Below are 24,634 nucleotides of genomic sequence, written 5' to 3' on the forward strand. Positions count from 1 at the left end.
TTGTCATGGTATACATCAGAGGTCGGGATTACGAGGTCGGACCTCTACCGCTCCTGACCGTTTCTTGCCTGTTTGTGTGATAGGACCAGAGGTCGGGTTTACAAGGTCGGACCTTGACCGCTCTGGACTCACACGTAGGCGCCACGCTATTACAAAGGAGGAATTTTCTTTTTCTTAGGAGCAACCTACGGCTGCATGCTATGCAGCGTGTTCCTCTCCGGTTGGAAGTGGCACTGCCACTCCTGAATTCTTCATAGTCGTCGGAGGCGAAGGTGCTCTAGATGTGCCTGAACTGCATCATCTAGCATCACCTCGGGAGCCCGGGGGCCACTCCTTGCCTAAGAGCTGTCATATGCTTAGGTAGCATGAGACAAATTCTTTGGCTTTGAATGGAAGAGGCCCCCTGCCGCCGCCGACCGCCACCGGGAGCCAGCCGCCTGCCACTCGCTGCGGCAGGAGCTGGCTTTCTGCCCTGGCGCAGCGGGAGAATGTGTGCTCGTATGGACGAGCACGGAGCGTGGAGAAGGGCGGTCGTTCGCCGGCTTGTCCTTGGTGCTCGCGCCAAAGGCCCCCGCGCCTAGCGGCGGGGTCCTGTCTGTAGCAGCACCAAGCACCCCGGGTGGCCCCGGAGACGACACGACGATTCGGCCAACTTCCTCCGGGATGGCCGTCGGCTCCAGGCTCCATGTTGAGAGGAATCCTTGAGCCGACGCCATGCCGCCGCAGAGGAAGCGTGGCCGTTGCTTGAGAGAAAACCTTGAGCCGACGTAGGGGCGGCAGCGCCCAGCGGCGCCTCCGCTGTGCGTTGCCGCGCCGGCTCTGAGGTGTCGCAGTGGCGACGCACAACAAACGCCGCTGCCGTGCACCGCCGTACTGCGGGCGTTGGCGCCCCAGTGCCATGGCATGTGGCGTGGGTGACGCCCTGCCTTCCTTCATCTTCTCGTTCGCCATTTGCAGAGGATGAACACAGCCCCCAGAAGCCTGAAGATCCAGCCCGCACCTGACCTCCCCACGGACGGCGCCAAATGTCGCGGGATTTTTAGGGTACCCACAGCCGGGTGGCGGAGCGCACCCGCCTATTCCCAGTGAGGGAGTACTCGGGGAAGTACTTGGCGATTAGGCTGATCGGACCCTGAGACAAGCACACGAGAACTCATGATTTAGAGTGGTTCGGGCCGCCGGAGCGTAATACCCTACATCCACTGGGAGAAGTATTGTTCTTGATTGTGTATGAACCTATCCTCTGCCGGGCCTTGGCTTTCACCCAGCCTGGCCATCTTCTAGCGGACACCCCCCCTTTTATAGACCAAGGGGTGCGGATACATAGGGCGTTGATGCCCCGACAGGTGGGCCCAATGCGGCTGTGCAGCGTACTGCGCAGAGTAATTAAACAGCTACAGTGGTTGCGAATCTTTCCTCCGATATGCTTCCATGCCCTGCACACCCTCTGACGAAGGGAGGTCTTCTCTTGTTGTGTCAGCAAGGTGCCCGTTGGGGGAACGTAGCTTGCGGCGTGGCCTGTGGAGGCTATTATGTAGGCGTCATAATGGGTGAAGCCGAGCCGTCGTATCCATCTGTTATGGCAGACTGGCAGGCGCGGCGTGGGTGGCGCCAGCAGCTCCACTATCTTGGTAATACGCGATCAATAGTGCCCCCTGGTCAAAGAATCGCCTTGGCTTCTGCTACATCAATGCGGACGTCCTCCTGTCGCAATGAATGCAGTGGTAGGTGAGCCTTAATATGGAGACCAAGCGGCCTTATATACGTGTCTGGGCCTGCTGACATGTGGCAGCCCCGGACCACCCCGAGGCGGGGTGTCGATTCCTTACCTTGGAGAGGGGTCCGGTTACTATACAGAGGGTCCCGGACCCCATGGGGGGTCCGGGATTCCTTGGGGATCCGGACCTCTTCGGGAGGTCCAGAGCTTCCGGCCGTTCGGGCTGAGCGCCAGCTTTTCCCGGAACACGTGGTGCTCCCGGACCTTTCCCAACCAGGGGACGGGTCCGAGACCGCTGTCGGGTGAGCAGGGCTCCGGACCGCAGGGGTCCGGCTGCTGGATGTAGTTAAGGATAACTACAAGGCTCTTGCCTAGACACAGCAAGAGGGGGTACCCCAGCCCTGGGGTACCGACACTATATATGTGTAAATTTGGTAGCACAGTAAATTACAGACATGTAATTAGTAACCCACCAACAGTTATGGATCCAACCGGATGTTGAGGGCACCCTCTGGAAGAAGGAGGAAGACATGCAGTATTCATGAGACTGCATTGTTAAAGTCTAAGCTCACTGCATATAATTGAAACCTCCCTCGTATCAAAGTGCATAAATTTCCAAAAAAAAAATACATCACCACCGTAGCATGCATTTATGGGCCATCACTCGAAGATGGGGATATATGATGGACTTAAAGTTCATTCAATCTTATGCTCATAATAAGGGGATTACCTTTAGTATTCTATAAAGAATTTATCTTGGCATTAGGGGGAGATAAATGCCCATATCTTGTGGAATGCCTTGATATTTCTTGAAAGGATTAAAATGCACAAAGCCAAACTGAACCTGTAGTTTGTAGTTTCGTAACTCCTACTTGGTATAAGCATGGAGTCTTGACAGGAATTTATTATTCTTGAGGAGAAATTGTATTGGTTTATTTGCATAAATAAATGCTTATACCTGAAGTAGATGTGGATATCCCGGGATTTAATGTCATATCCACATATGACTTGGTCTGATCTAATTCTGCGGGGACGCCTGTGAATAAAAGATCCATCGACCATAGTCTATGCATATGTTTAAGAAGAATCCTCCTCTTGTACTCCTGAAGAGACTTCACCCTGAAGATACCTCACGAAGAGGTTCGTCTTGGCACTAAATGCGCACAAATTATGGTGCCAAGACTATGGAACAATGGTGGATCTATCATTTTGAGAAATGATGAAGATCTAAATGTTCAAGTGGGAATGAAATGTGTCGACACACTATGCCTCTATAATTGCTAGTGATTCTCTAAGAGAGAACCCGGATCCGGAACAAAGTCCATGGCAGAGTGCTTGAAGCTCTCATATCGGGTCAAAATTGGAATATGCAATTGAGGTTGAACCAAAATCGCTAAATGAAAGTCACGAACCTGGAGTTCGAAAACTTATTGGTCATTACTAACAAGGTAAGTTTGGAATGAGACCAATCCCACGTGTATGTTGAATATATGATGTTCTTCTTGTATAGTGTATCTGGCAAAGGGCATGTATTGAAATATGCAGATATAGGATTCAGAAAATCCATGAAGAGGTCACAGAAAGATATGAAATTATAAATAAGGAAAATGCAACATGTAAATATCATACCAATATTACTTTTTTGACTTGAAGAAAGTTGTTTTTCTAGAAGAAAGACTATCTCCTCCAAAGAGAGAATTTCCTAGAAGAATTTTTTCTGAAAGAATTGAATATTTATTATAGTCCGAATATACCAATAGTTGAGTAATCCCTGTGAAGGGATATATGACCCATATAGAACCCGATATATTGAAATGAGGAACCTAAAGACCAGAAGCGTGCCATATGAACACTTATGTATTTCACGAGTTATACTGGAAGTATATATATAGACACTCGTGTTATTCCTGTAGTGCATCTTCCACCAGAAGATTTGGAATGGCAATATCCTCTAATACCTTGAAGGTATATTCGTTGTTACTGGCAGTAATATCCCCACCTGCCAGAATGTCGGACTAAATTATGCTACTATGTAGCGTGCAACTAATTAAGGATCCTTGAAGAATTCTTGGTTTGTCCTTGATGGACACTTGGTTGCTGCTAAAACATCAAACTGTTGCAATGATACAAGAGCTTGATGCTTGATGAATCACACCCAGAAGATGCATGATATTGCAACTATATTACCCCTCAAAATCCTATAAGGATAAATAGCTTGTATTGCATAATTATATATATTGTGGTGTGTGATAGTGGTAAAATATATATGTTGTGGGGCTCTAGGGGTACCCACAGCCGGGTGGCGGAACGCACCCGCCTATTCCCAGTGAGGGAGTACTCGGGGAAGTACTAGGCGATGGGGCTGGATCTACGCTGACAAAGGGACTCAAGAACACACGATTTAGAGTGGTTCGGGCCGCCGGAGCGTAATACCCTACGTCCACTGGGAGATGTATTGTTCTTGATGGTGTGTGTGAACCTATCCTCTGCTGGCCTTGGCTCTTGCCCAGCCTGAGGTTTTCTAGCGGCACCCCCCTTTTATAGATCAAGGGGGAGCGGATACATAGGACGTTGATGCCCCGACAGGTGGGCCCAACGTGACTGTGGCTACAGTGGTAGCGAATCTTTCCTCCGATATGCACACTGTTGCTCTTCTGACTCAGGGGGGTCTTTTCTTGTCCCGTTAGCTAGGTGCCCGTTGGAGTAGCGTAGCTTGCGGCGTGGCCTGCTGAGGCTATTATGTAGGCGTCATAATGGGCGAAACCGAGCCGTCGTATCCATCTGCTATGGCAGACTGGCAGGCGCGGCGTGGGCGGCACCGGCGGCTCCACTACCTTGGTAATACGCGATCAATAGTGTGGACTGACAAAAACTGCCCCGTGCCCAGCGGCAGCAACGCCTGCCTCAACCACTCGCACTTAATGCGGGTGGGTGAGGGAGCTTCCAGCGGAAGGCTTGCGCCCGCGCCCGCGTCTGCGTGACACGTGGCGGCTCCGGACCCCTCCCGAGCAGCTGGCTGAGCCGAGAGCTCACGGGGGGTCCGGATAGGCACGTGGAGGCCCCGGACGCATCTGCAGGAGTCTGGATGGCACGTGGAGGACCCGGACCAACCTGCGGGGATCCGGGTCCGCGGCCACAGGTGCTGAGCATTTCCACCTCTGGGACACGTGGTGACACCGGACCCGTCCCCGAACGGGAAGCGGGTCCGGGACCGTTGGTCCGATGAGATGGAGTCGGAACCCAGGAGTCCGGCTGCTCAGCTCCTTAGGACGTAGTTACGGATAACCACGCGAGTCTTGGCACAGTAGGAGTGGGTACCCCAGTTGTAGGGTACCGACAGTGGCCCCCGGGCCCGCCTCGGGAGAGGCAACGAACCCGCAGGTGGGGCCACTACTGTGAGCAACTTGGCTGCTTCTGGCGCCCAGCAGTGCGCGCCGCAAGGGTCTTGCCCTGCATCGTCCATCCTTTGGGTCACCTGCTGCATCATCACGTTTGGACCTGCACATGACTCAAGGTAGATGCTTAGTAGCGTGCCCACGGGTCCCAAATCCTGTTGGCGGTAATCCTTTGAGATAGACAACTAGGTTCAGTGAACAGAGCTCAAGGGGCCGGCCTTTAGGTTAAGAGAAAGTCCGGACCTCCAGGTTCCCAGTCCTAGGTACTACGGCACTCATTCACAGGAGGTGGTGCGTGCAGGCTTAGGGTACGGAACCAGGCTAAGCGGCTACATGGTTCCGGACCTCCCCGGAGAATGAGTGTGCTTCCCTGAACCTGCAAGTTCCCAGGGGTCCGAACCCCTCTCTTCCATGAGGGGTCTCGAGCTAAGTCACTAACTAGCCAACTCAATTCGGACCACAATCACCGCACAAGAGTAAGAAGCCACGTGGGGGTTAGCGCAAATAGAATGCGTAGATTGAAATTGGAATGTAACATCCTTAAAGGCGAACTGAGAATAAATTTTTCCTTTATAACTAGATGTACATGAGATGTGCGATGTAAGCCAGAACATGGGTTTATGAGACCAGAGCTGTCCGGACCTCCGGGCCCCCAGTCTTAGGTACTACGGTACTCGCCCTAGGGAGGTAGAGCATGCAGGCTTAGGGTACGGAACCAGGCTAAGCGGCTACATGACTCCGGACCTCCCCGGAGGGTGAGTACGCTTCCCTGAACCTGGTTCGCAGAGGTCCGGACCCCTCCACGGGGGAGGCTCACCAGACTGGACCACACGGAAGTACTACCTAGTTACAAAGGAAAATGTTTTATTCCTTGCTGGGCCTCTAAGGGTAGGACTTACAGAGATGTAGAGTCGGGGGTGCGACCGGAGTCGGCTTTCCGCCGGAGAGAGCCACCAGAGTCGGCTTAGTGCGTCCGGAGTGGGCTTTTCGCCAGAGCGGGCTTGGTGCGACCGGAGTCGGCTTTCTGCCGGAGCGGGCTTGGTGTGACCGGAGTCGGCTTTCCGCCGGAGCGGGCTTGGTGCAACCGGAGTCGGCTTTCCGCCGGAGCGGGCTTCCTCTCATGAGTGAGGTATGCTGCGAGCTGGGATTTGTCGCTCCGCCGCTCGCAACTTGTGAGGGGGCCCTTGACGGGCGCCCTGACTCTTGCCGACGTGCAGCGCGCGCCGCTGCCGACGGTGGCTGCTCCACGGGCACGGCTGTCCCTGGCGCAGGAAGGCGAGAGGCGTGTGGCGCGGATGACGCCACACCCTCCGTCATCTCCCCGTCGTCGTGGTGGTGGGAGTGCTCAACCACCCGAGCCATGGAGAGTCCCCACGGACGGCGCCAAAATGTTGTGGGGCTCTAGGGGTACCCACAGCCGGGTGGCGGAACGCACCCGCCTATTCCCAGTGAGGGAGTACTCGGGGAAGTACTAGGCGATGGGGCTGGATCTACGCTGAGAAAGGGACTCAAGAACACACGATTTAGAGTGGTTCGGGCCGCCGGAGCGTAATACCCTACGTCCACTGGGAGATGTATTGTTCTTGATGGTGTGTGTGAACCTATCCTCTGCTGGCCTTGGCTCTTGCCCAGCCTGAGGTTTTCTAGCGGCACCCCCCCCCTTTTATAGATCAAGGGGGAGCGGATACATAGGACGTTGATGCCCCGACAGGTGGGCCCAACGTGACTGTGGCTACAGTGGTAGCGAATCTTTCCTCCGATATGCACACTGCTGCTCTTCTGACTCAGGGGGGTCTTTTCTTGTCCCATCAGCTAGGTGCCCGTTGGAGTAGCGTAGCTTGCGGCGTGGCCTGCTGAGGCTATTATGTAGGCGTCATAATGGGCGAAACCGAGCCGTCGTATCCATCTGCTATGGCAGACTGGCAGGCGCGGCGTGGGCGGCGCTGGCGGCTCCACTACCTTGGTAATACGCGATCAATAGTGTGGACTGACAAAAACTGCCCCGTGCCCAGCGGCAGCAACGCCTGCCTCAACCACTCGCACTTAATGCGGGTGGGTGAGGGAGCTTCCAGCGGAAGGCTTGCGCCCGCGCCCGCGTCTGCGTGACACGTGGCGGCTCCGGACCCCTCCCGAGCAGCTGGCTGAGCCGAGAGCTCACGGGGGGTCCGGATAGGCACGTGGAGGCCCCGGACGCATCTGCGGGAGTCTGGATGGCACGTGGAGGACCCGGACCAACCTGCGGGGATCCGGGTCCGCGGCCACAGGTGCTGAGCATTTCCACCTCTGGGACACGTGGTGACACCGGACCCGTCCCCGAACGGGAAGCGGGTCCGGGACCGTTGGTCCGATGAGATGGAGTCGGAACCCAGGAGTCCGGCTGCTCAGCTCCTTAGGGCGTAGTTACGGATAACCACGCGAGTCTTGGCACAGTAGGAGTGGGTACCCCAGTTGTAGGGTACCGACAATATAGCTCCCATATTATTTACTCTTATTATTCCAGAAGAATGATGAGATAAATGTCTCGAAGACTGATTGTTGAGAATTTGGTACAATTGTACTATCCTTACCTGTATGCATCTCCGAAGGATGTTGTCTACAAACAGAACTACAGATGTCATCATCAGGGGGAGTATATACTACATGTTCTATCACTAAACATATAGATCCAGCAGATTGACACCACTAAAAGATTGGACTTACTCGTTTTGGTACCCCTATATCCTTACCTCACCAATCCCAGAAGTAGATTGAGGTAAAGAACTTTGATATGCTCTTTGCAATAAAGTGAAGTTCATTCACTAAGTATCTATGCACTTTTAGTAGCAAGTGTTGCTTTAATATGACAGTTTTGCAAAGTTCAAGAGGAGCATGTCCTTAATAGTGAGTCCTTGCTCACATAAGACAATCCGGAAGATTGCAAATGTTTTGAAGACAGTGTTGTACTCTTTTTTCCTTGATGAGTTTTTCCGAAGTTTCTGATGTAAGGTTTTTAACGAGGCAACAAGTGTAATACAACTTGCGGCAACAATGTACTCTTTTCTCCATTCCTTTTTCCCACTGGGTTTTTGGAAGGAGTTTTTGATGAGGCATGTGTTGGTCGCGGTATACGCCCAAGGGGGAGTGTTAAGAAACCCTGATTAGGGTTAATGGGCTTAATCCCGAAGGTGCCCCTGGAGGGCCCAAGTTTATAAATAATACCCTATTGTACTCTATTGAGGACTAATGAGAATACAGTCCACCTACACCTACATACCTGTCTCTTGTGTGCTTGCTGTTGTGGTTTGGGATGGGAGACGAGATCCAATCTACAATCTCTCGACGCCTCTTTCTGGGATCGGGAATAGGGAAAATGGATCAGGCGATCCGTGAATAGGCCATGTTTCAACAGATTTATCCTACCTGCATGGTCAAGTGTTTCTTCTTGTGACGATTGCGCGAGAATTGGGACGGGACGGCCGGAGGGTCGATTTGGGCTCGGAATATGGCCCATTCTGGGTAGGTGGTGAGTTTGGTTTTGTGATTCCTTGTATTGTCACGTGGGCCGGCCCGTTGGCCTAGGCGTAATTATGCGTAATTATGTAGAGTAAATTCCCTCATTGTTATGAAAATTTTGATGTATTACAAGATGTCATAGAAATTTTGGAATTTCCCTCAATGCCATTGAATCTAGGAATTATCCTCTAGATGCCACAACCGTTAGAGATATGTTTGTTTTTAACGGAACAGAACACGAGGCACTTGCAGCATGAGAAATGACTTTTTTGTAGCCCCTGACAACCACTCGTCTCCCCGTTGACCCTCTCAACCATGCTCCTGTCCCCGGCGGCTCTCCCGGTGGCGCTTGCTCCTCTCCCTGTCTCCTGCTTCTCAGCGGCGGCCCTCGACGCGACCTCCAAGCGGTCTGCATGCTGGGGTGAAAAATATGAACTTGTTTGTAATGAGAATGCTATGCCTCATATTTTATGATTAAAATGACATGTATATGGTCTTTAAGTTAAACTTAAAGATAATTTGTGAGCCTCTTAAAAAATATATGACTTCTTTCATCTGTGTGTGTCAATTTTACATAGTTTAGTGTCATCATTTTTACGGTGAAATGAACCTGAAATGGTATAGGAGGAAAAAGAGTATAATTATACCCCCGCTCTTTTAGAGGGGGCAAATGAATATTTTCTATAGCCATTTAAGGTCCATCTCAGTGCATAGTTTCATCACACAGTTACCAAGAGTGCCATGTCAACTTGACACTAGAATAAAACCACATCCCTCAATGCATAGTTTCATCGCACAGTTCCATAGATAAGCTATCACATTTAATTGCTGATTGGTATTAATGCTCAAGTATACCATGTGACCAATAAATTTTTATGAATGTGTGTTGACGAAACTCAAATGCTCTCAATGGAGTTTCATTCCAGTTTCATGGCACTTGGTAACTTTGCAGACCAAGTTGATCCCCATGAAACTCTATTCTTCTCTTTCTTTCTAAATTTGATACCATGTCACCATTTTTGCTTATATGGCATGTCATTTAATGAGAATGAAATTCTTATGAAACTTGTATTGAGAATGGTCTAACTGTACTCCTATAATATCCTTCTAATAACTGTGGCAGCGAGAGGATAATTCTTAGATTCAATAGCAGGGGATTCTAAAATTCCATGTATCGAGGAGGAACAGCACAGAAAAAAAGGCGCAGGATCCTTTGCATGCTCCCGCCGTCTCCCTGTTCGGCAACCAGGCACTAGGCTTCAGCCAATGGTCGTCGACGTCGTCCCCCACCCACCCGCCGGGCTCCACGTCTCACCGAGAGTCCGAGAGATCACCACCCAGGCACCCACTGCTCCGGCTCCGGCTCCGGCTGGTCTTCGCTCGCAAGAAGGGAAGAGCCTCGGCGTCCCGCGACAAACAGTAGAGGAGGCCATCAGCCAACTAGCGCAAGAGAGCCATACGGATTGGCTCGGAGCGAAGCGTTTGCGGGCTCGCTGGCGGTTCAATCATTGCGTCGACCTGTCCGATATCTGGATTCCGGAGAGCGGAGACCGGACGGAGGCGCCTCGGAACACGCGAAAAGGGACGGGAGAAAGGACGAGAAAGTGAAAGCCGCGGGGCGGGACAGGGCAGGGCACGTCAGGCAAAGCCGTGGACCGAGATACCCCTGCTCGGCGGCACGCGCCACGCGCGAGCGCTGTGGCACTGGCAGAGGCGCCCCCTGCGCGTGCTGCGCGGGGCCAGGCCGTCAGAGCTAGGCCGGCTGCCTGGCGTGGCGTGGAGCGGCGGCGGAGCGGGTGAGCGAGCGGCCAGCGCCAACCGGCCCCAAGTGGCGCGCGGGGCGTGCCCTGCTCCACCCCACCCCACCCCAGGGGTGTGGGCGCTGTGGCTGCCGCGCGGGGCCCCGGCGGCGGTGGGTGGGTGGGTGCGGGTTGGGTCGGGTCGCGCAACCGGCCAACCACCGCGGTGGTGCACCGTAGCTAGGTTCTATAATTATGACATGTGAAATGGGATAATATTAGGAGTTGCTATGCAATCTAGCACGAGAATAGAAATCGCCGATGGTGCACCTTTTAGCTGTGTCTCTTTCATAATTACCATATCGAAGTCTTTAACCTTAGCTAGAAGGCATCCTTTCGTGGGAAAACTAGACGATATGCCATCTAAAATTGAAATGTTCGATATCGTCTATATGTTTTATTCAAATTTGCAGCTTCGAAAGAAATACACCGAATTTTATATCACCCTTCCAAAAAAAAACTCATTGCTTATTGCCTACCTTATCTTTTGATAGTGTCGAAGATCTTACTCTATATGTGGCTTATACCTGATTTGCTTTAAAAAGTATATATGTGGCTCAAATAAAAAATCATAAAACTGTAATTTAATCTCCGCTAACTAGTGTGCAACGTGATGCAAGTTTTTTTTTGGCTTTTTTACCATTAACGCTTGCACGATATCCTTTATGCAGTGTTTTCCTTCACATTCTGCACTATGAATTTTTTTTCCTACATTGCTTCTGCTGCTCTACTACGTACCTCTCTTTAGAAATTAATTGCAGATCATGCAACCTCCTCTTGACTTTGAGTCCATCAGATAATGCAATCTACTTTAAGCATGTAATGTCACACAAGCTATTTAAATCATTTCGGAGCTTGCATAGTAGAGGAAATGGAGAGAGGTATCCACAATGGTAGCCAGATAGGTTCGCTAGTATCTTCTGTGCTTTATCTTGTACGGGTAGCTTATCTTAGCCCAGTAAATTTATTGGGTACCGTTCTCTACCCCACCGTGAATTTCTAAACTTAAAAAATAACAGCTTTATTTTCAAGACTTTTACAGATTCAACTATTAAGTAACTTTATCATTCAATAAGATACATATAGGTTGAACAAGTGAGTCAACTCTCTCGATTCCAAGTTCGAAGGTCAAGACTATTGTTCGGCTGTTAAAAAGCCGGGATCCATCCTGGCTGTGTTCACTTCCAAAATTTCTCTCTCCAAACTACATTATTCACCTATCACATCAAATCTTTTACCTCATGCATGGAGTATTAAATGTAGATAAATAAAAAACTAATTGCATAGTTTTGATGTACACGACGAAACGAATCTTTTGAGTCTAGTTAGATCATGGTAGGACAACAATTACTACAAACAAACGAAAAATGCTACAGTGTACCACAGTGTCCGATGTGACTCTTTTTACTACTATTTTACGAATCTAAACACAACCATGTGTAGCCATTTCACTCACCAAAGTCCACTCCCAAGGATATTCTTCTCTCTCCCAGTTTTTTTTTCTAACAGGTCCTCAAGGTACCCAATCGTCAACAAAAGAAAAACTTGGGCGGTCGACCGCAAAAACGCTCCTCGTCTATCCCCATCCGGACGGGAAACCGCAAGCCCAGCCAAGGCAGCGGAGGAAACCACAAAACCAAGGGCGAAGACGCCTGAACCACCGCGAACCCCACCCCACCACCCCCGAAACCGAAACGCGCCTCCGCTGGGAGGGAGATCCCCCGTCCGGCCGTCCCCCCACCCATTTCAATTTTCAAAAGGTCGTGGAGGCGCCGCGCCGCCGCCGACGAGGAGAGAGAGAGAGAGAGGAGAGAGGATAGGAGAGGTCCCGCCCCCTCCACATCCTCCTCGCCCCGTCCCCGAGCCCGATGTTGTCCGACCAGGAGCTGGCCCACTACGTGGAGTCCCTCGTCCGCCAGACCGCCGCGCGGGGCGGCGCCGGGATATCGGCGGATTCCGTGGTGCGCCAGCTCGGGGCGCAGCTCGGCGTCGACGTCTCCCCCAAGGCGCCGCTCATCCGCAGCGTCCTCGTCGCGCTGCTCGGCCCGGCGGCACCAGCGCCGGACCCCGCCGCCGCCGCGCGGAAGGACCCCTTCGACCCCGCGGCCGGCGGCGGCGGAGGTGGCGCCCGTGCCGAGGCCCCCGCGCAGCAGCTGCCCTTCTCCACCCCCGCCGCCGCCGCGGCGTCCTCTGCCTCCGCCCCCGCCCCCGCCCCCGCGCCGGCCGTTCCCCACTTCTTCCCGCAGCAGATGCAGTCCTACCTCTCCGCCTCGCAGCAGTACCAGCACCAGCAGCACCTCCCCGGCGCGCCTGCCTCGCCGTTCGACGTCGCCGCGTCGTACCGCTACGGGCACCAGCCCTTCCCGCAGGGCGACCAGGCGCAGCTGCAGAGGCTCGTCCAGCTACAGCAGCAGCACCACCACCAGCAGCAGCAGATGGCCGCCGCGGCGGCGGCTGCGTCCGCGGCGGCGGCTGCGTCCGCGGCGGCAGCCACTCCGGGCGAGAGTCCCCGTGCGACGGCAGCGGCGGCGCCAGCTGGCTCCAAGAAGGACAGGTGACACTTACCCTCATTTCCCCCTTCGAATTAGGGTTTGGAGTAGCTTCGTGGTCCGGTGCTCGTGCGGTTTCGTTTAGATGGAGTAGCTTCTACGCGAAGCTAAGCTCCTAAAATCTATAGGGGCTGTGAGTTTTGTACCCTTTTCAAATCTGGCCCGTGTTTAGATGCAAAAACCAAAATTCCAAAAAAAAATTTCGGCACCTGCATGGAGACTTAAATCTAGACGAAATAAAAAACGCATTGCGACTGCTGTCTGTAAATAGCGAGGCGAATCTAATGAACCTAATTAGGCTGTAATTAGATGCTAAATTGCTACAGTAATGCTACAGTAAAAAACCTCTAACGACGGATTAATTAGGCTCATTAGATTCGTCTCGCGATTTACAGACGAATTCTGTAATTATTTTTGTAATTAGTCTATATTTAGTACTTCAAATGTAGAAAGATGCCTTTTCAAAATTCTGTAATCTGTTTGGTGGATTGAAGTGGGATTGACTGTAAAAGCTTACATTTTTTTGTTGTTGTTGTGGTCACTCACAGAGCCTGTATCGTGGTACGGATACGGGATTGATTGTTTCTGGTGGACTGAAATAATTTTTCAGGATAGGAGTGATTAGTGGGGTGGGGTGAAGTGGAAGGAACTTGTATTCAAGACTCAAGAGCTCCAATTGGTTCATTTGAGAAATTTGTGGTGCCATGTCTACTTGTACTAGACATTTAATGTCCATGGTTCCAAGCTTAGGGGAGGGAATTGCTTCTAGTGTACCTGTGAAAACCTTTGAATGCTCCCGTAGTCTTGTCAACCATTCATGCAGAAATAAAGCCTCTGAGCTCATTAGCGTAGTAATGGATTTCGCCTCACCATCAAAATGTTTACTTTTCAAGCAACCAGCTTCAAGCAAAGAAGCTTATTGTAGCTGTCATTGTGCTTAGCAAATGGATTTGCACAGTTGGCTCTATGTTTAGGTATCTAGCTGGAACTAGAAAGGAACCTTTTTGTTTGCTATGTCTATTCATTTGAAAGAAACTTATGACATTTTATATGTACTAAAACCATACTACTAATTCAGCAAACATCAAACTGTCTGCATGTGAGAATGCTTGTGATAAATCTTGAAGGGCGCTTCCCTCCCTTGGTTAATAGGAGATATGGATATGTCGCCTGTTCTCAATTGTCAGCTGCCATTTGCTGGTCACTTACTGTATTTGTTGTGTCAATGTAGCGGTGCTAGTGTTGGAGCAAAACGAAGAGGCGGTTCCGGAGGATTAAACAAAGTCTGTGGTGTGTCTCCAGAGCTGCAAGCTATCGTTGGTGAACCAGCCATGGCTAGAACTGAGGTCCATCTTTTTTGGCCCATCTTTCTAATATCTTGTATAAATGTTTACACCATGGCATAAAACCTGACATTGTTCTTATTCAATGCAGATTGTTAAGCAGCTTTGGGCATACATTCGCAAGAACAACTTGCAGGATCCTAACAATAAGAGAAAGATCATATGCAATGGTGAGCTACGATTAGTTTTTGAGACTGATAGCACTGACATGTTCAAGATGAATAAGCTTTTATCTAAGCATATACGCCCTCTTGAGACTACAAGTAAGTTTTTTCTCCTGCCACACTGTAAATAAATTGTCATGACATGGCCAGTATTTTGTTTATTGAACATATGGTCCAAATTCCTGCAGATGATTCAAAACGAGAGAGAAAGAAAATGAAGCCAGAGGGTGGTGAATCTATTTCTCCTGCTGAAACTGATGTTAAGCAGCTTTCCTTTGTTGTTTCTGATGCTCTCGCCACCTTTTTTGGGACTGGAGAAAGAGAGATGCCTCATTCTGAGGCTCTAAGGCGTGTTTGGGACCACATTAAAAGCAATAATCTTGAGGTTAGTGGATGATTACTATCAGAATTGTTATGTGCTACTGTCCCTCTTTGAAATATCGTGTGCAATATTAAACTTCTAGTTGGCATTGCAAGTAATTTTGTCCAATTTTGGAAAACTATGAAAGGTGAATGGAAATGTTTCTCTCTGTTTTATAGAACCAGAATATCCATCCAGAAAAGAGGGCACATATGTTATTTTGGAAAGTTAGTTTATTATCTCACCTTGAAGAAAATGTGAATGCATCAATACTAGTAAATGCATAGTTTGTGCTTTGGACTGATGTTGTCATACTTTAGAGCTTTTATAATTCATGACAATTTTTGTTAGCTGTACTGTTGGACACCCTGCTTGACATATTTGTTTTTTTTATTAGGTAGATTTCGTGAATGCTATTACTTAGATATGGTCTGGTTGGTGGCATGGTGGTTGTTAGTTGAACAACTAGATCATATGGTTGTCTTTATATACTAGTTGCTGAGTGTGTATTCCCATGTGCTTTTTAATTTCTAAAGTTAAAGAGCTGGCACATGGGGTTAGTATAATTTTCAATGTAGTATCACATTCTATAAGAAAGTCATTAATTTTTTTAGCATACTAGTATGTGCAGGTTGCTTGTGTATGCAATTTGGTTTATCGTCTACCCTTTTGACCTATGACGAGTAAAGCATAAGCAAAGCTTGTTCCATATAAGTCTCTCTTTCCTTTAGTGTTTTCATACGTAATTGACTAGTAATGATTTTGCCACCTAAAGCTTTAGGAATGACAAATCCAAAGTTCCAAACAAAAGTACTAGGTGAATTATATTATTAGCTACCTCCCTAGCCGGGAACCTCACTTTTGTCCTTGGTATTTGTTTCTCTCCATTCTGTTTACCTTTTTCATTTTGCTGTCTAGGAGATGTTTCGATATGCGAGAACATTGAAATTATGTGTTCTGGGCTGCTTACATATCTAGATGCAGAGCTTTTGTTACTTACTGCTAGACATTTCTAGGAAGACATGCATTATGGTTGACTCATTGATGGCGAAGCCTTCCTGTGAGTTCTTGTATTACAATAAGGGCAGGCTACTCTTTCTGTAAGGAAATAAACTATGCTATGTGAATTGTCTCTGTTATATAATACATATTTGCTGGTTCTCTTCGTTTGCACTTATTTCAGTGTGATCTATTTTCTTTAAAAAAAAGCAGATCAGAAATCGCTGTACAACCACTGGTGTCTGCAAAAGTACAAACAGCCTGGTCGCCTAATTGGTTTTGTTTTCTTGTTTTGTTATACAGGATCCAGAGAATCCCACGGTGATACTCTGTGACTCGAAACTTAAAGAACTCTTTGGGTGTGAAAGTCTTACTGCTCATGGTGTCTCGGAGTTGGTTTCAGACCATCTTTTCAAGCAACCTACCAAGATCTGACTGGTTAGTTATTTGACTTTCTCCTACACCCTAATAGCATCCGTATGTATATTGGGGCTTTCCCTGCCTAGTGCTGCTGGAGAACATCCATCCTCTTGCAGTTGCTTGCTTTCAAATCCTGGTTTGCCCTGTTTTAAATATATTAATAGTAACTGGAGTCTATTTGAAAGCAGTCAAATTGGTTCTGTAAAGTTGATTTACCAAATTTGATTATTCTGCACTTTCTAGATTTCTTTTGTCAAGTTCTTTGACTGCTTATTGTATCAGTTCTTTCACTCTGCAGTTTGGTTGTGTCTAATATGCTAATGGAGAAATGCGTGGTTGTTTAACATTTGGCTGCAGTTGAAGCATCTTCTGGACTCTAGTTGGGCTAACATCCTGGGTAGTAGCCACTGATGAAACAACAGAAATCTGCGAAAGTGTTATCTCTTTCTTATTGTTGAGCTGATTTACCTGTGAGAAGCGGTGGGTAATCTCGTCACAGTAGCAAGGAATGGGAGTTGTTACATAGTCTAGTCTGAATGTCTGATGCCCGCTAAAGGGTCAGACGTAGTAGTGTATCTGACTTTCTAGTTTGTTAAAAGAAAGCAGCCTCGGAGGGAAGCTAAAAGGTCAGCCAGAGCTGATGTACTTTGCCTGATGTAAATTCAGCTACCGTAGGTGCATTTCTGGTAAGAAGTTGCTTTCTAGTTTGCTACCAGAAAGCCTCTTACAGTGCTAGTCCTTACTTGACTTGAGACACCTGTACTTCCAATATTATGTTCCTATAGGTGATACCTAACTCATACAGTTTAGATGGTTATCGGAATGTTCAGCTTTTGCTCCCATATTCATTCGTAATACTTTATCACATCCATCATGTGCATGAGCAGTGGTTTACATCCAACATCTGCTGCGTTATGGTTGGCTATGCCCAGAATTGGTGTTTCTGTTTCTGCTTGATGTGATGATGTTGTGGTAGATCGGAGGCAGAAGAAGGTAGCGCAAGGAGGTAGGCGGATGGCGTGCTCGCCCTCCGTGAGGAGGCTCTGAACAACCAAATTATGTGGATAATTATTCCTTGCTTAATCTGAATAATGTTTAGTCTCCCCTTTATAACATAGAGGACCCAACAACTCCCTAATAAAGTGGATCACGCTAACAACTTGCTAAACAAACTTAACAAATAAACAAACTCAGCCACTGGAACTTGAAGCCGACGGCTCCTGCGGTTTCTTCTTGTGGAAATACTGGACGCCTGTGAAAGCGTCCACAACATTTCCACCCTCCTTGGAAAACAGCTTGTCCTCAAGCTGAAAATCTGGATATGTTGCCTTGAATTCTTCAAGTTGCTCCCAAGTAGTATCAGCTGGTGACCATCCCACCCAGTTAACACAAATTTCCCAATGACCACATACCATCCGGGCCATCTTGACAGCCAATGGCGCCGGGACCACCCTGCCATGCACAATGGGTGGCAGAGGAACGACGACAGCTGGCGCATCGCCGGTGAACTGCTTGAGGAAGACCACATGGAAGACATTGTGGATCTTGGCACGGGGTGGGAGCTGAAGCCGGTACGCCACAGGGCCGACACGTTCCAGGACTTGATAAGGTCCATAGAACTGTGGAGCCAAGCTGGTCCATAGAACCGTGGAGCCAGCTTGGCTGTTGAAGAGTCGGTGATGCCGGCGGCAGTGCGGTGGTGAAGACGAAGCCATGCCCAATCTCCGGGCGCGAACGCAATGTCACGGTGTGCCGCGTCGTAGTGCTGCTTCATGTGGTCTTGGGCGTGCAGGAGGCGCTCACGAATCTGCGCCAGGAAGACGTCGCGCTCCGCGAGCTGCTTGTCTAGCGCCGTGACGCGGGCGACGCCGGGCTGGTACGATGCCATGGTAGGAGGTGGACGACCGTAGACGACCTCAAACGGAGTAGCCCGCAACGCCGACTGGTACGACGAGTTGTAGCAGAACTCAGTCCAGGGCAGCCACTGGAGCCAGTTGCGAGGGCGGTCTCCTGCCAGGCAACGAAGATAGACCCAAGGATCCGATTTGTTACCTCCGATTGGCCATCTGTCTGGGGGTGGAACGCGGAGCTGAGATGTAGCTTGATGCCAGCCAACTGGAACAGCTCCGTCCAGAACGCGCTGGTGAAGACGGTGTCGCGGTCGCTGACGATGGAGCACGGTATGCCGTGTAGGCGAACGATCTGGTCGAAGAACGCCTGCGCCATCGATGTCGCTGAGTATGGGTGTCCCAGCGCAATGAAGTGCGCATATTTGGAGAGGCGGTCGACGACGGTGAGCACGACGGACTTGCCGCCCACCCGTGAAACCCCTCGACAAAGTCCATGGCAATGTCCTGCCATACTACCGTCGGAACGGGCAAGGGCTGCAGAAGTCCTGCCGGATGCAAGTGTTCCGACTTATTCCGTTGACAGGTGGCGCACCCCAAGATGAACTCGCGCACCAGTCTGTTGGCATTGGCGTTGTAGAAGGAGGCGCGCAGGCGATGGAGGGTCTTCTGCACTCCCTCGTGGCCCGCGCCATGGGCCGTCGCCAAAATCTGAGGCCAGAGCGTTGAAGAAGCCGGGATGAAGAGGCGGCCATTGTGCACGATGAAACCGTCCACCAGCGACCAGGCCGCGCCCGCCTCGCCACGTTCGATCTCCTAGCGTTTGTCGATGGCGTCCCGGAGGGTGGTGAGCTCGCGGCATAGGTCCGCAAAGAGCTCAAGCTCCGGCATGGAGATGGTGCGCACCGAGATGTCCTCCTTGTCCTCGTCGCGGCGCGACAAGGCGTCGACCGCCACGTTCTGCTTGCCCGGTTTGAACTCCACCGTGAAGTCGTAGCCGAAAAGCTTGCTCACCCATGTGTGCTGCGGAATAGTCGACAGGCGCTGGTCCAGCAGGTACTTTAAGGCAAAGTGATCCGTGCCGACGGTGAACGAGAGCGCGCATAGATAGGGACGCCAGTGGCGCACCGCCTTGACCAGCCCGATGAGTTCCCGCTCATACGCCACGAGCTTGGCATGATGAGGAGCCACCGCGCGGCTGAAGAACGCGATGGGGCCGCCGCCTTGGTGCAGGACCGCGCCAAACCCGGAGTCGGAGGCGTCACACTCGACGATGAAGCCCGTGGTGAAGTGCAGCAGCTGGAGGGCAGGACCCGTCGTGAGGGCGTTCTTGAGCTTGACGAAGGCCTCCGTGGCGAGGGAAGACCAGATGAACGCCTCCTTCTTGAGGAGCGCCGTCAGCGGTGCCGCGATCGCACCATACCCGTTGATGAAACGGCGATAGTAGCCCGTGAGCCCGAGGAAGCCGCGCAGCGCCTTGATGGAGCGCGATTGCGGCCAGGACTGCACCGCTTCGATCTTGGACGGGTCCATCGCGACGCCGTCGGCCGAGATGATGTGGCCGATGTACGTAACGCTCCGTTTGGCGAAGGAGCACTTGCTGCGCTTCAGGAACAAGGAATGTTCGCGCAGCACCGCACGCATAAGGCGAAGATGCTCGCTGTAGGAGGAGCTCTAGATCAAAATATCGTCAAAGAAAACGAGTACTGATTTGTGCAAGAAGGGTCGCAACACCTCGTTCATCAACGCCTTAAATGTGGACGGCACGTTCGTCAGCCCAAACGGCATGAACACGAACTCAAAGTGTCCGTGGTGCGTCCGGAAGGCCGTCTTGTGGATGTCGTCAGGGTGCATCTGGACTTGAAGGTAGCCGCTGGCGAGGTCAAGCTTGGTGAAGAAACACGCCCCCTTAGTTCATCTAGTAACTCATCGACGACGGGGATCGGGAACATGTCGCGGACGGTCTTCGAGTTGAGGGCGCGAAAGTCGATGCAGAAGCGCCATGTCCCGTCCTTCTTGTGCAGGAGGAGCACCGGCGATGAGAACGCCGATGTGCTGGGACGGATGATGCCCAGATGCAGCATCTCCTCGCATTGACGTTCGATCTCGTCCTTCAACAACTACGGGTAGCGGTAGGGGCGACCGCTACGGGCGCTGTGGCCTACAGTAGATGGATGCGGTGGTCGAGACGACGAGCCGGCGGCAGTTGTTTAGGGGCGTCGAACACAACCGCGAACTCCGCCAGGAGCAGAGCCAGCAGGTCGGCCTGACCCATCGCGTGCATGCGGGCTGGAGGCGTCGCACTCGCGTCACGCCAGTGGACGCGGTGACCATCTCGCCAGAACGCCATCGACTTGCGGTTGAAGTCCTAAAGGATGGGACCGAGCGTCTTCAACCAGGAGCAGCCGAGGACGACGTCGTAGTTGTCGAGGGGGAGGACGTAGAGGTCGACGTCGAACCGTTCTTGGCCGATGGTGATGGGCAACGCGCGACAGACGCTAGCGCACGGAACGCGATCGCCGTTCGCGACACCCACCGAGAGGCATGTGCGAGACTCGTAGACGAGCCCTAGATGCGACGCCGCACTCGTGGTGATGAAGGAGTGTGTCAATCCCGAATCCACGAGGGCGCGTAGGGAACGATCGGCGATCTTGGTCACCAGGTGCATGGTGTCGCCGGCGTGGATGCCGGTGAGCGCATGCATGGAGATCTTTGGCTCCTCGTCTGAGTCAGCATCGTCGACCTGGACGAAGTCGTCGTCCAACTCCATCAAGTAGATCCCCTTCATGGTGCAATGCTTGAGGTGGCCGGGCGTGAACTTCTCGGGGCAGTTGAAGCAAAGCCCCTCGACACGGCGGCGCGCCATCTCCTTTGGGGACATACGCTTGAAGCGTGTCCCTGGCGCCGGGGCGCCCTTGGTGGGGGCTGGAGGAGTCGCAGGAGGCAGTGTCGACGTCGCCGGCGGCAGTGTTCGCGTGGAGGCTGACGGAGGGGGGGTGCGATCCACGGGACGGCGGTGCGGCGCGGGAAGAAGGACGCGATGCCGGCGGCAGGGTGTCGTCGTCGATCTCCAGCCGGCACTCGAACGCTCTAGCCAAGCCCATGGCGTCCTCCAGGAAGTCCGGACGCTGCAGCTCGACGTCATGCGCAGGGGGTTGCGCAGGCCGGCGGTGAAGATGTCGATCTGTTGGCGCTCGGTGACGTGCTCGCACCAAGAGTTGCAGGAACTGGTCCTCGTATTCACGGACGGTACCCGTGCGACTGAGGTGCGTCAGCTCGCCGAACGAGTTGCTGCACACCGGCGGCCCGAAGCGTTTGTTGCCGAGATCCACAAGTTGTGGCCACGTCGGTACGCCGCGGTTCTGCTCGAGGCGATAGTACCACTGCTCAGCCGCGCCGTCCATGTAGAAGGATGCCGTCAGCACCTTCTCATCCTCCGGCGTGTGCAGTTTCCTGAAAACTACTCACACTTGTGAAGCCAGCCGAGGGGGTCGTCGACGCCGTCGTACTTGGGAAAGCGGAGCTTGTGGGTCAGCGGCGCCGACAGCTGAGGTGGTGGTGGCGACGATGGTGCCTCGCCGTCCGCCAGGCCTTTGCCGGAGCCGGATGAGGGAAACTTGTCGATCTGCAGCCGGTTGACCGCCACCGAGAGTCGGCTCTGGTCGCCTTTGATGGTGATCATGTCGTTCTTCACCGTGGACATGTCGCCCTTGATGGAAGACAGCTCCGCGAGGAGCTTGTCCATGCCGGACTTGATGTCCGCCGCGGAGACATTGTCGCTCATGGTGAAAGGGAAGGGAATGGTGGGCAGGGGATCAATCTCAGGATCAGCAAGACACTGATACCAAAGATGTTGTGGTAGATCGGAGGCAGAAGGTAGCGCAAGGAGGTAGGCGGATGGAGTGCTCGCCCTCCGTGAGGAGGGTATGAACAACCAAATTATGTGGATAATTATTCCTTGCTTAATCTGAATAATGTTTAGTCTCCCCTTTATAACATTGAGGACCCAACAACTCCCTAACAAAGTGGATCACGCTAACAACTTGCTAAACAAACTCAACAAATAAACAAACTCAGCCACTGGAACTTGAAGCCGACGGCTCCTGCGGTTTCTTCTTCTTGCGAAAATACTGGACGCTCCTGCGGTTTCTTCTTCTTGCGAAAATACAACAGATGATGATTTACAAGAAGGTTTTGGTAACTGTACAATAGTGGATAATCGTGCCTTGCTCTCCTGAACCTACAAGTTCTTGAACAAGGCGTAGAACAGGACCATGACCACTAGACCAATGATGACGCAGAAAATGATGGTGCTGGTCTTCTTCTCGTCAAGGGTACCTTCAGGCAGGACCTTGTTCACAATAGTCAAAATTACAGCGTCCAAATTCTGCAGTTACGACAGATAAATCTTTAGCTGTTTAGCATTTTACGAGCAATCTGTTATCACTGCTGCTATATTATTGGTAATGTTGTTGCAGAATCTATTATCTGTGTGTTATGCTTGCCTGCTGGATGATCCCAAGAATCCTCTGAAGGAGTGGCACGCAGGTCTTGTTAACTTGGCTGCAACATTAGGAAAACAACGCGATTTCAGTCAGTTCCTGATCCTTCTGCTACCCTAGTCCCTGTCGCCTGGGCGAAGAATGTGTTCCTAACGTAAACCATGGTTTTTACAGGGCAATGTAGACGGTAAAACGCCAACGAACTTACCGAAGGTTTCAGCTAAACCAGGCGCTAGAATTGTTACCTGACGAGCAGGAGGCCCCTGTAGACGTGCTTGGTGGAGACGTTGCAGTCTAGGTCCCAAGGCAGCTTGTGCCCCTTCCACTCTGCAGAGGAAACGGTTCCAGAGCTTCAGTTTCGTGGTCCAGCTCTGAAACTGTCAAACTGACGAAAAGTTTGTTTCGACAGACAGACCTAGAGACCATTTGACGCCCAGGTCAAAGCCCGCTTCGTCCGGCGACGGCTTGAGCACGAGCGACACGTGGTGCCGGACCATCAGGGCGTGGAGAAGCAGGAACACGTCCTGCCAAGAAAGTTACGGGTCAGAACGCAGGGTTTGCAAGCAAGCGATGTCAGGTAAAAAAAATCGATGCAGCACGGAGGTGTTTGTGCAAGTTTTTACTGGCATCAAGTGCTGATTTCTTATTTCTACTCGAGGATCAGTGCCGGTACGATCTCGTTTTTACCTTGCCCAGCTGCGAAACATCAACGGACCGGAGGTTGCCGAGGAAGTAGAGGCACTCGTCGCCGACGAGCTTGAGCAGCTCCCTGACGCTCCGGTTCTGGATGGTCGAGTTCAGCTTCACCATCCTCATCACGGTCCGGAGGCCGCCGCCGCCGCCTGCGCCGAACAGCCCTTTCGCGCAGAACTTGCCGGAGTTTTGTCGTCCTCCGCCCGTCGTCCTGACACGCGCCGGCACCCTGCCACCGCCGCCGAGGCCGTCGTGATCTCCTGGAATGATCTTTGGACGGCTCGGGCGGCGCTGATGGTGAAGCGACGGGAGAGGAGGAAGAAGACGCGGCAGGGTCGAGTCCATGGGGTTCAGGTTAAATCACAGGTCTGAATGTGGAACGGATTGATGGGTTGCAGACGTCTTATACGTGACCGAGTAGGGTTCGGAATTCCGGCGAGCCGGCGATGCCATGGAAGAACGTTCGGCTCACAAGGAAAGGATAGCATGCCATAGAAGAACGGCCTTGCAAGGATACATGGCTCCGATGTGTAACAAGATCACGGATGCAAGGCTGGGTTGCCAAGGTAAGGAAGGATGCTCACCCGAAACGTGGCTTGGGGTCCATGCTCTACAATCGGTAACGTGCCTGCATCAGCTGTGCCCCTACGCTTTCTTAAGTTTGGGTAAGAGGTTTAGGGGACAGACTACTGCTTGATACTGTAGAATGGGTTTAAGCTATGTAGTTCTAAGATGGTTCCGTCAGAGTTTTGTATCTGTCCCTCTTTTTTGTCACTTTCATTTTTCAAATCACATTTGTCCTTTGCAAAGGGAAAGGGTGGGGGGTGGGGGGGGGGGCGTCTATACGCAGCACCAGCAAAAATCGGCGGGGCTGTCACAGAAGTAGATTCTGAGCAGGCCGCGCGCGGCCCTTTTTTCTTTTTTATATTTAAAAAAATTAAAATTTCAAAAATATATGTCCGAAAATTTCAAAAATACCCCCCGGTCGCCCTATGGGAGGGCGACAGGTCTAGATGTAATTTTTTTCTTCAAATTTGCAACGAGGTCCATGGCCGAAAAAAAATGAAAGGGGGGCTGTTGCCCCCCCGGGCGACAGGGTCCCTTCCCCCTATATAAGCCTTGGCCGCCATTCCCTTTGTCATTTGAGTCTAAAAATTCAGAAAAAAAGAGAGGGGTGAGGAGAAGAAAAGCGGCGAAGCTCTGCCGAATTGCGTACTTGTGATCTACCAGTAACTTCCGTATGAATCCATTGATATTGTATAACAATTAAATTTAATTAGCGGATTAGCTGAATTAGATTTGGTGCTTTAGAACACTCGTTTAGTATTACAATTTCAGTACTATTACAGACTT

General features: G+C 51.3%; 2 protein-coding genes across 2 annotated transcripts; one reads left to right on the forward strand and one right to left on the reverse strand.

The window, feature by feature from the left end:
• Nucleotides 1-12,015: 12,015 nt before the first annotated feature.
• On the forward strand, nucleotides 12,016-17,104 carry LOC120679022 (translation initiation factor IF-2-like). The gene is made up of 6 exons (XM_039960511.1): nucleotides 12,016-12,957; nucleotides 14,184-14,298; nucleotides 14,387-14,558; nucleotides 14,648-14,844; nucleotides 16,123-16,257; nucleotides 16,597-17,104. The coding sequence occupies exons 1-5, from the start codon at nucleotides 12,272-12,274 to the stop codon at nucleotides 16,252-16,254; spliced, it is 1,302 nt and encodes a 433-aa protein (XP_039816445.1). The 5' UTR covers nucleotides 12,016-12,271; the 3' UTR covers nucleotides 16,255-16,257; nucleotides 16,597-17,104.
• A 4,911-nt stretch (nucleotides 17,105-22,015) lies between these two features.
• On the reverse strand, nucleotides 22,016-23,771 carry LOC120679209. The gene is made up of 5 exons (XM_039960747.1): nucleotides 23,276-23,771; nucleotides 23,004-23,112; nucleotides 22,834-22,915; nucleotides 22,592-22,649; nucleotides 22,016-22,473 (listed from the first exon to the last, which is right to left on the reverse strand). Exons 1-5 carry the CDS (start codon nucleotides 23,624-23,626, stop codon nucleotides 22,327-22,329), a joined length of 747 nt encoding a protein of 248 aa, XP_039816681.1. The 5' UTR covers nucleotides 23,627-23,771; the 3' UTR covers nucleotides 22,016-22,326.
• Between the last annotated feature and the right edge of the window lie 863 nt (nucleotides 23,772-24,634).

Source organism: Panicum virgatum, chromosome 6N (assembly GCF_016808335.1).
Source record: "Panicum virgatum strain AP13 chromosome 6N, P.virgatum_v5, whole genome shotgun sequence".
NCBI lineage: Eukaryota > Viridiplantae > Streptophyta > Magnoliopsida > Poales > Poaceae > Panicum > Panicum virgatum.